At 39.8% G+C, this 11,718-nt stretch overlaps 1 protein-coding gene across 1 annotated transcript in view; it reads right to left on the bottom strand.

Annotated features, from left to right (window-relative positions):
• Positions 1-11,061, bottom strand: part of efl1 (elongation factor like GTPase 1) — a 67,134-nt gene extending 56,073 nt beyond the window's left edge. Inside the window, exons 1-10 of the mRNA XM_026378592.1 lie at positions 11,015-11,061; positions 10,411-10,510; positions 9,959-10,026; positions 9,754-9,838; positions 9,300-9,433; positions 8,908-9,045; positions 8,519-8,733; positions 2,093-2,216; positions 1,278-1,357; positions 156-292 (exon numbers count right to left, since the gene is read on the bottom strand). Of these exons, the coding sequence (XP_026234377.1) occupies positions 156-292; positions 1,278-1,357; positions 2,093-2,216; positions 8,519-8,733; positions 8,908-9,045; positions 9,300-9,433; positions 9,754-9,838; positions 9,959-10,026; positions 10,411-10,501 (1,072 nt within the window). The 5' untranslated portion in view covers positions 10,502-10,510; positions 11,015-11,061. The remainder of the gene's footprint in view (positions 1-155; positions 293-1,277; positions 1,358-2,092; positions 2,217-8,518; positions 8,734-8,907; positions 9,046-9,299; positions 9,434-9,753; positions 9,839-9,958; positions 10,027-10,410; positions 10,511-11,014) is intronic.
• Positions 11,062-11,718: the final 657 nt, after the last annotated feature.

The following is an 11,718-nucleotide window of genomic DNA, read 5'->3' on the forward strand; positions in this document are numbered from 1 at the left end:
ATAATCTCTGTTAAAGAAAACTACAAACCCAATGCACAAACATGCCTAAACCAAAACTAAACAACGCCTAAACTAAATAAGTGAAAGGAGATACTCCAGTGTCTGTTCCAGAGGCCTTTAGCTGTTAACAGGTAACGATACAGGTGAAAGGATACCGAGGACAGCTTGGGACAAAGGTAACCACTGGCTGGAGATGGCAGAGAGGAGGACTTTAGGATCAGAATGACGAGAATCCCTGGCCATCACTTTTACACCAAGGGATGCCACAACCTTCTCCACCTTTTCCTTGTCTCTGGTTACAGAAACACAAAAGACCATTTTACAGCAAGACAACAGGTCGTGGATAGCAACAGGTGGTTGCAACAAGCTGTTTCTTTGGAAATATTATGATTGGCAGTATGATCACAGCATACGTGCCGGAAAATGTTACATGCATGTATTACATCTGTATGCAGTCTTTCTCTCAACATCCTTAAATGTTGTCAAAGTGAAGGGGTGTGAATACTTTCTGAAGTGACTTTATGTTCTTTTTCATCTTTGTAAGGTGGTTACGTGATTATCGTTGTGTTTTTTTGTCTTCTTTCTAACCACTACTGCAACTGTGTTTCAGCTTACATTCAGTACAATAAAGCATCTTTATCATGTCTCACAACACATTTTTCCATTGCATACCAGATGAAGACATCTTGCATTAGACACAACCAAGCCAAAAGCTGAAAAAGCTGTGGGGTTCACAGATTGTAATAAAACCTTGTTCATGTAATTAGCCTTGACTGGAAATCAAAGCTGCAGTCACTTCTGTTGCAGTGGACACAGGTAACAGCTCAGCTAACGCCTGCCTCCTTTCTTTTGAACACTCTCATTGTTAGCACTTTGAGATTGATGCTACTGGCAAACATGTTTGTCACAGTTCCTAAAAGCTGAACTTGACACATAATGTTTGTAAGGATTTATTGTACTTTTATCTTGCAAGCAAATCTGCAAATTATGGCACTGCAGTGAATTCAGATCCCAAAAAAGTTACACTTGTCTTAGTGCAAAGATATAGTGTAAACACCAGGTTTTATTATCACAGAACGATATTTGTTATAGCTTAATGTTCCTGGTTTCTCTTTCCTCTCTTTCCACCTTCCCTATGGGTTTTTGCGTCTTTCTGCTGACATCTGCAATTACCTGTCTTGGACTGATTTCATTGCTTTATGTTGCATTCAATTACCACTCCTAAGGTGTTTTAAATAAATGTTAGAAGGCGCGTTTCAGGGGAGTATTTCACCCACCTTTTATTGACAACTGCATCATATAAACTCCAAATGTTATCCAGCACAAACTGAACAAACAGTGGTTTCTTTCCTTTGGCCTGAAGCAAAGAGACAAAAAGAACACCTTAATGAATGTAAGAGATAAATAATAAAAAAAAAAAGTTACACATGCCACTCCAATGCAACACTTTTTATCCTAATAAGAATGAAAAGTCATTTATAATCAAAGTGTTTCGATGTGCAGTGCTCTGTCTCGACTGGACAATAGGATGTTTTCTATTTTGGTGCTCTATAGTCATTTGGATGCTGCTTAGTAAAATGCATGAATAATGAACAAGCATTAAAAATAAGGCAGTAGTGAGCTCCAATACAGAAACCATCTGAACACTGGCTGATCTGTCAGTCAGTGTTCTTTTATCATCCGAACACACAAAACACAATGACCGGATATACACAGGTGTACAGTAATGGTTTACACAGTTGTAACACTTATTTAGTGATTTAAATTTCCATTAAGTTTAAGTTCAAGGCCCAAAGTAATGTAAAAAATAGCTGAACAAAACAAGATCATGATTGATCATGATGACTGGTTATGGTTATTAGGTATTTTCATTCTAGAGGATCTCTTTGTGTCAGTTTCAGACAATGATGTCTTCCAGTTAGTAGTTTTATATTAATTTATATTTTTGAGGCAGAACATATTATTCTGCGTTTTGTATTAACTGGAGCTGGTCATCTACTCCTCTGAACAGTGTGGTAAGATTTGCTGGATATATTGCTGATGTTACTTTGACAATGTACTTTAAAATACAACAACAAAATAGGTACATTACCTGAGCTCCTTTCATGATCTTCTTTGCTTTTGAATTGAGGTAGAAATCTCCCCACAGGGTTTTGAGCAGCACCTGTTCTTTAATGCCCATTCTCTGGCTATAGATGTGAGCAAACTGCTGGATACTACAAAACAAGAAATCAAGCTCTCAGTCTTTCATTCATATTATTATGCAGGTCCTTTCATTAACATCGTTACTACACAGTAAACTATCCTACCGTGTGTAGCTTTTTTTTTTAAGTAAGGCTTTGTCTGCATCCCAGCTACCTCCTTTGCTACAGATGGTAAACATAAGTCTGGGCTCAGAGTCAAAGGCTCCTCTGTCCCCAATGGGGCTTCATTTGTTTATTTATAGCAGAGAGCAATCACAAGGACACAGCTACCCTAAAGTAGGTCCGTGTGTCCTCATCATTCATCAGTGAAGCATAGAGACTTTATGTCACTGTGTTAGAATGCAGAACATATGCTGCAAGTCTGATCTGTGATCTGTGAGTTACGTGCGAGAAAATGTTAGGGAGAAACATTTTACTGTGAAACTCCATCACTGGACAAAGGCACCAAACCTGTTAAAGTCTCAATCTAGTTGGGGTTTGCACTGGTCTGCAAATATCCTGAGGGTCATAGAGTGTAACAGATATTAAATGTAAGCTGATAACACCATCTGGTGGACATTCTGAGAACTGGCGTAGGGTAGTGATTCATTTACTATGTTGTGTCCCAATTCCAGGGCACTGTAATCTGTTAGGCACCTGGGGCAAAAATAAACACTGGGCTGCTGTTGACACCTCCAACAAGTAAACCTATTCTAGAAGAATCCTCCAACTCAGGTTCAAAAGGCATAGAGAACAGGTAAAAAAAGCGTGAACCACATCATTTCAATCTAACACTCATCAGTACTTCTGATTATCAAATAAATTAGAATTTGAACAAATTAACTGAGATCAAATAATAATAATAATAATAATAAATGTATTTATAGAGCACTTTTCTAAACATATGTTACAAAGTGCTTCACAAGACAGACAAGAAACACATGTAGCCCAACAAGATCAACTTGAGCAAGCACTAGGCAAACAGTGGAGAGGAAAAACTCCCCCTGGGGGAAGAAACCTCCAGCAGAACCAGGCTCAAGTTAAACGGCCATCTGCCTCGACCGGTTGGGGAGCAGGAAACAGCTATACAAACAAAACAATAATACAAACAACTACCACATCGGTCCTTGGGGAGACCAGTTCCAACGTAAAGACATTGTAATCTAATGGAGAGTCTTCCCAAGGACAGATTTGTTTTAGCTTACAGAAGATCGCAAAAGGCTCGCCGGTAGAGGTATGTTTTAAGGAGAGTTTTAAAAGATGTTACTGAGTCAGCTGATCTTATATCCTCGGGTAAGCTGTTCCAGAGTTTAGGGGCTCTAACTGAAAAGGCTCTGTCACCTCTAGTAGTCATTCTGACATTGGGGACATACAGAAGATTTCTACCAGAGGATCTCAGGCTACGTGCAGGCTCATAAGGCTTTAAAAGCTGGGATAAATAGCTGGGGGAAAGGCCATGCAGAGCTTTAAAAGTTATTAATAAAATCTTAAAATCAATCCTAAAAAATACTGGCAGCCAGTGTAAGGAAGCTAATACAGGAGTGATGTGATCATATTTTCTTTTTCTAGTTAAGAGTCTTGCAGCTGAATTCTGAACAATCTGGAGCCGATTAATAGATTTCTGGCTGAGACAGGTGAACAGACTGTTGCAATAGTCAAGGCGTGAGGAAATAAATGCGTGTAAGATTACTTCAGTGTCATGAAAAGAAAGAATTGAACGTATTTTGGAGATATTTCTAAGATGATAAAAACATGCCTGGACAAGCTTTTTGACATGATGCTCGAAGTTAAGTTTACTATCAAACCAAACACCAAGACTTTTTGCAGTGGGCTTAGAATTAGCTAAGAGAGAATCTGTGCAAGGCAGAATGTGTCTGGCTACACGCTGTGGACTGATGACAACTATTTCTGTTTTGTCAGAATTCAGCTGCAGGAAATTTTGAGCCATCCAGTTTTTTATCTCATTTATACACTCATGTAAGGAACTCAGTCCCCCGTGGTCTGATATCTTAAAGGGACAGTACAGCTGAGTGTCATCAGCATAGCAATGAAAAGAAACACCATGTTTGCGAATAATATGTCCCAAAGGGAGCATATACAAAGAGAACAAGATTGGCCCCAGCACTGAACCTTGTGGGACTCCGTACTTTACAGGAGAAAAAGATGACTTGTAGTTATTAACTGTAACACAAAACGATCTGTTGGACAGGTATGAGGAGAACCAGTCCAGTGCAGTGCCTTCTATTCCAGCCCAGTGCTTTAGCCGGTCTAACAAAATTTGGTGGTCTACTGTATCAAAAGCAGCACTAAGATCGAGGAGGACAAGAATAGAGCACAAACCAGCATCAGAAGCCAACAGAATGTCATTGGTTACCTTCAGTAGGGCGGTCTCTGTGCTGTGGTGTTTGCGAAAACCAGATTGCAATTCGTCAAAGATGTTATAGTTGTCTGCAGCTAGAAATAAGTGTTTAGACACGTACTTTTCTAAAATCTTTGATATGAAGGGTAGTTTGGAGATTGGTCTGTAGTTTTCGGGGGATGAGGGATCTAGACCAGGTTTTTTCAAAAGAGGTTGCACAGATGCAATTTTAAAATAATCTGGCACAATCCCAGTGGACAGAGAAGTATTGAAAATATTCAGGAGAGAGGGAGCAAGCGAATCAATGATCGAGATTAAGAACTTAGTTGGGATGACATCAACTGGGCTGGAAGATGGTTTCATTTTAGAGACAGTTTGTAGTAGCTCAAATACGGACATGGGAGGAAACTGGCTTAAAGTGCATTCTCTAAAAGGGTGTGCAACTATGACTGGTGAGGAGTTGGGGATGACAGAAGCTCTGATTGATTCTATTTTATCATTAAAATAGGTTAAGAACTTCTCACAATCTGCATCACTTTCAGCTGGGATGCTAGGAGGGGTTGGGTTTACTAACTTGTCAACAGTCTGAAATAAAAATTTAGGATTATGGCAGTGAGCAGTGATCAGGTCTGAGAAGTATTTAGATCTGGCATTCTTTACCATCGTATTGTAGTGGAGTAATGCTTCTTTCATAGCTTCATAATGCACTTGAAGTCCGGTTTTCTTCCATCTCCACTCAGCTTTCCTACACTCAGCTTTACAACTACGAATGCTGACATCTATCCAAGGCTGTTTGTTGGTGTCTTTACGAGACACATTTGAAGTTTTTAAGGGAGCAGCAGCCTCTAGCGCAGAGGCACAATTATTGTTGAAAAGGCGGACGATATCATCAACATGTGATGTGCAAGAAATACCCTGCTTCAACACAGAGAAGGTGCTAGTGAATTTAGCTGCTGACTGGCTGTTAAATAGATGGCGTTTAACAGTAGATTTCTGGGGTACAGTGATTGGATGAAGACAAGTATCAAATAGGACACATTTATGATCAGAGATGGAGTCCTTTAACTCAATAGAATTTAGAGTCAAACCTAAAGTGAATATCAAGTCAAGGGTGTGGCCCTGGTTATGGGTCGGACCTTTGACATGTTGGACCAGGTTGAAAGATTCAGTAAGATTGATAAAATCATTTGCTAGAGTATTAGTATTATTGTCAATATGAAGGTTAAAGTCTCCAGCGATAATGACCTTATCATACCTCACAACAATGTCAGCAACAAACTGGGAAAACTCTGACAAAAAGTTACCATTAGCTTTTGGTGGGCGGTAGATGACAGTACAACATACAGGAACAGAGCAGTGGATAAGAAACGACAGAGCTTCAAAGCTGTGAACCTGGTTAATTGATAGCATTGAGCATTTGAATTGATTTTTAAAGACCACAGCAACACCACCACCCCGACCACTTAATCTAGGGGAGGTGAAATAAATGAAATTAGGGGGACAGAGCTCCTGCAACTGGATAGATTCACCTATCCTCAGCCAGGTTTCATTTAAGAAAAAGAAGTCTAGATTCTGAGAGAGGATAAAGTCGTTTAAGAGAGATGTTTTGTTAGAGAGGGATCTAACATTTAGAAGACCAAGTCTTGTAGTAGGAGAACTAATATTAGTACTGGGGTTGGTCAGAGGCCTAACAAGATTAGAATAGTTTCTTTGTGCTGCTCTGTGACCTGTTTGCTGTCTGCCATTGATGATAACTGGAATAATATTGACACTGATTGGACCTTTGAGGGAGCTGGTGAAATGCCTCACTGATGAGGAGTAACACCTGCTCCCCCCTTGATGATAACCTGTGACAGGTGTGTTGTCCAGAGGTGGTACAGAGTGGACAATACAGCTAGAGGAGAGAGAACTTAGGTTAGTGGGGATCACAGAACAGAGAGGGGAAGTGAGGGGAGCAAATCCCTGAGGTGAAGGTAGGAGATGAGGATCTCCAGGTGGTAAAAGGAGGGACCGTCAGTCATGAGGAGTACACTGAATGGCGTGCTGTATATTAGCAGCGAGCATGCGGTTGCCATGACGGCTAGGATGCAAACCATCATTCCTGAAAAATGAGGGTCTATCCCAGAAGAGGTTAAAGTTGTCAATAAATCCAATATGCTGAGACATGCAGGCAGACTGGAGCCAGGTATGAAGACTAAGGATTCTGCTGAAACGTCCTATACCTCTGCCTAGAGTGGGAATGGGGCCAGAAATAAAGACAGACTTGCCACAGGACTTTAAGAAGCTAAAAAGGGCATTAAAGTCCTTCTTAGTCAGTTCAGAGTGCTGGCGAGTGGTGTCACATGATCCAACATGAACGATGACCCGGACAATGGAAGACGGAAGAGAGTCTAACAGACTCGGGAGTTTATCCAGAATTACCGGGACTGTGGCACCAGGGAAGCAGTGAGTAGCTGCATTGAAGAACCGGATGTGTCTGGTTATGGAGTCTCCAACAATTAAAGTGGTCGGAGAGAAGAGGGGCTGAGGAGAGCGTTCCGAGCTGGAGTCGTTGAAGTTGTGTCCATGTTCAGAGCGCACGCCGTGCACCTGAGACGAGCGCCGAAATGAACTAAGATTAGCCACCAGTGTGGAACCTCCGGAGCAGTTGCTTACTATGCCTGGTTGATAACTCAGATTTGCACAATTCCATCTTCTACTACAGAAATGTGTCTCTAATGTCTCCTTAAACCTGTTCATAGCCTGACCTGACAGATGTAGGGCAACAGGACCAAAACAATAACAGATTGTTGTAGCTCATAATCAACAAATTATCATGTTTTTTTTTACTTTTGTCCTCAAAAGGCCACCACAACAAAAATAACTAGGATTACCACATTGTGGTTGTATATCTTCTCTAACCAGTAACATGGTAGCTTACACACATCTGTTTAGATCATATTCTGATAAAATATGGATGACTCTAAACCAATGTTTGTGATGTAATGATGATGTAATTCCTTCGATGCATTTCTGATATATAACATTGACGAGAATGGGACACACATGAGGTCACAGTGACCTTGACCTTTGACCACCAAAAGCTAATCAGTTCACTCTTTGACCCTTTGTGCCAAATTTAAAGAAAGTCCCTCAAGGTATTCCTGAGACATCAAATTCTCAACAAGAACTGGTTGACCATGAGGTAACATTGGGTGAAGCTGAGATTACTATGATTTTGACCTTTTGCCACCAATAACTAATCAGTTAATCACTGACTCCAACTAGTAATTAGCATTAATGTCCTCTTAAGAATGGAGAATGCTTGCATAGATAAGCAAGCAGACATACAGACACATGCTGTATCAGGTTGATCTTGGCACCTTACAGTGTGTCGTATCTCTAAGCCAAGGCACAGAAGTAATTTCTTACTCTATAATCACCTCATTTTAAACAGTCACCACCTTATGATCAAACCTATAGCATTGCCGTTTACTGGACACCGTTACAAATGTACAACTTTAAGTGCTTACAATCACCTTGCTGATTCCTTCCTTGTTTTGTCTCTTTTAATTGGCAGAGTTTCAGTGAGATTGCAGATTCAGTGTTTATCTGCCAAACGAACAAGCTGTCCTACCTGCTAGACACATTTTTTTAATATTTATATTTAGACATTTTCACTTAATTAAAATTGTATTTACTTTGAATGGTTTGGAATATATTTTGTCTGTCCCCAGCATCCTCTAAATCATTAGAAAACTGATTAATCATAGTTCATGGATAAACTAGCTTCATTTAGCATTTAGCATTCTGTTTAGATCCATGGAAAGAACCCATATCGCAACTAAAATGAAACTATTCATTAAATTAGTATTTTCCAGAACCACCATCATTGAAGCTGACTTCCATAGTTTTGAATTGTTCCTTCAACTTAGACCCTCCACACTATGGATCATCCAGAAGTTTCTGAAACCGTTTAAGAAGGATGTAGCCCCACCTGAAGCCCCATCCATCTATGGCGCTGGCAAATACCACATTCCCTTGGTCAGGAGAAAAGTAGAGGTTAGAGTCATCAGCCTCGTCCAGCCCAGCGCTCCAGTTATACACCTGCTCTCCACTGGACGTCTCGCTATCTTTCTCCTCCTCCTTCTGTTTCTCTGCTCGTTCTTCCAGGACTTTTGAACTGAACAAAGTCCCAGTGACTGCATTCACCTACAGAGAAGAAAACACACACTAGTCTTTACTGAAACAGACTTTCTATGCATCTGCTATAAAATACATGTCAATTTAAGCATTCAGGTCATTTAATCAGAAAAAGTGTGACCGAGCTGTGGTATTAAAATATACTGGTGTGGACCCGCTTCAGATGAGAATTAGGGCTTTCACCTGTTCCAAGATCTTCTGCAGGTGGGTGTAAGCTTCTTGAGAGGTGAGCTTTAGCTCCATGATGAGCCTGTCGATTTTATTGATGACCAGAACCGGTCTGATGTTCTCCAGCCATGCCTGACGCAGCACAACCTGAGTCTACACACAACACACACGCAGAAAGAGAATAAAAGTGTATTCACTTCATTTAATATTTCAATATATTGCCACACAAATGTAAAACAAATGATAATAGATACATTATTATCTATGATTAAAGATACACACACACACACACACACACACACTCACAAAATTACTTACAGACTAACTATCTTTACAGGAAACAATGTGGCTCTACAGTGTGAAAAATAGCTTTCAAAATAAGACAGTAAGTCAACAGAGATATTTACCTGTGGACACACTCCCTCCACAGCATCAACAACTATAATGGCCCCATCACACAATCTGACAGCAGTGGAAACCTCTGACGAGAAGTCGACGTGACCAGGAGAGTCGATCAGATTTAGTAAGTACTCCTGTTCTTCTGAGGAGACAATGAGGCACAGCAACACTATTTAGAGGTCTCACCTTAAACATGCAGAATAGAATAGAATAGATTCTGTTTCAAAGCTGTAAAAATGAAAAATATTCCGTATTTAGCTACGTTAATTCATTAGAAACAATAGTATTAAAGCTATACGAGACAAAGCTTGTAGCTAAAGACCATAATGTGAATGAAGTTGTCATCCCTTACAATAGAGCACAACCCAATTAGTCCTGGAGTGTACTGAACATAACCAATTCATCACAACTAACATAGAGATATATTACAGTGAGCATTTTACTTCAAACAGGTGGCCTCACCTTGTCTGTAGTGCAGAGAGATGGCACTAGATTTCATGGTGATCCCTCTGATTTGTTCATCCTCCCTGCTGTCCAGATACCTCAGCTAGTACATTAACACATCACATCACATACAAACATAACTTAAATGCTGTATAACATGTTGTCAAGCTAAGGTTACAGAGTTGATGATCAAAAAGTGTCTTTACCAAGTGACGTCACCTACCTTCCCAGCCAGTCGACTTGATATGATGCCATTACTTGCCACTAAGCAGTCAGCCAGAGTAGTTTTGCCTTTAAAAAGATGCACATGGTTCCAAATAGTTTCACTAATACACAGCTCACAGCATGGACTTTTACCAAAATATGTTGACAGACACAGAAACAACTTTATTTTGCAACATGAAATAATCTGTGATTAATCTTTAAAGGAGAAGATCTGTTGCTTTATTTTTTTTTTGTAAAAAAAATATCTATTATATAAAAAGTTATATCTCGTCCACTGGTGCATCAGATACTAAGGGTCAGTTACTTTCCTCAAAATAAAATTCAGCTCCCAACCACCCAACCAATCAAGTGCATCTTACTTAATCCAATGCAAAAATCTATGTTAAAGCTAGCATCTGTACGATAAGGGTAAAATAAGACTCGGTACGTAAAAAACGTTGATCGACTCACCATGGTCAACATGTGCCAGAATGCACAGGTTTCTGATGTTGGCAGCGTTTCTCTGTAGTGCGATGATCTTTTCCAGGCTGGTCTGTCCCATGGTGATCACCTAAAGCAAATGACAACAATAAACCTAGCCTGCTTTAAACTGCTAAAGTATTAATACTAATCTAATCTACTGTACTGTGGATAGTACAGTATATTAGTGTAGAGCACAGTGCAGAACATAAAGTAACGTTGCTATCTATAAATTACTAGCTGTGACCGTTACCGGTCAGCTAGCGGCGGTCGTACTGTGCTTGTACAACAACTGGGATCATTGAGTGGTTTCAGAACATGGACTTGTTAGTTGACAAAGGCACAATGAACACGGTGGCTGAAATTAGACTGGACAAGAGGTGCTGACACCGAAATGTGTGTCAACTGTGTGCTAACACTGTGGCTAGCTTAACCTAACCTAAACTTCTCCCAGAGAGAAGAACAAGAGCCAACCTCGCTATTCAAGTCACCGCACAGCACCATTATAAGGTGCTACGTTAATATGTTAAGTAAAATACAACGGTATTGTGAGAAGAACACATATTATAAAGACACATGAACATTCCTAACTCACGTTGTTTTCCCGGAAATTGCTGAGGCACGTTCACGACGCCTATTTGCTGACATTGGTGCTGCATTCAAGAACATGCCCAAAAAATAGATTCGTGAGACAATTTTAAACATGTAGCTTGCTAGAGGCTAGAAAAGTGCATATTAATTCCAGCGGCGTATAATTCATGTTTTGTCTTTTAGATACTGCCGAAATAAAACGATAATTTTATTCAGCACACTACACTTTCTACCATTAACGACATGTGTATTTAAAATCCACTGACAACCAATCCTTTCCACAATGTTATTGAATGCAGCATCGAGTTACAACGACATCTCTGGTTGCTCGGTTACAAGATGATGCACGTACATGTGATTTAAACATGTCATCTACAGAATTTTTAAAGTAGTCATAAATTAATATAGATTATTATGAAATGATCATTAGTCTGATGGTGAACATCTAAAACAAATGACAACACTAAACGTAGAGCTGGTAGGTGTCCTAGCCTGCTTTAAACTGCTAAAGTATTACTCCTAATCTAAGCGTATAGTACTGTGAATTAGAATAAGACTTCCTTTTCGCTCATTAATGTTGCTTTTCTGTGTGTGCTGTGTTTGGATCCAGTGTAATTTAAAGTGAATGTTTTAAGAATTGAGATCTGGCTGTGAATTTGACAGTAAACAATCGTCATCAGTCACTGTCAGTGAGGTGTTTGTCCAAGT

This window comes from Anabas testudineus, chromosome 3, assembly GCF_900324465.2.
Source record: "Anabas testudineus chromosome 3, fAnaTes1.2, whole genome shotgun sequence".
Classification (NCBI taxonomy): domain Eukaryota; kingdom Metazoa; phylum Chordata; class Actinopteri; order Anabantiformes; family Anabantidae; genus Anabas; species Anabas testudineus.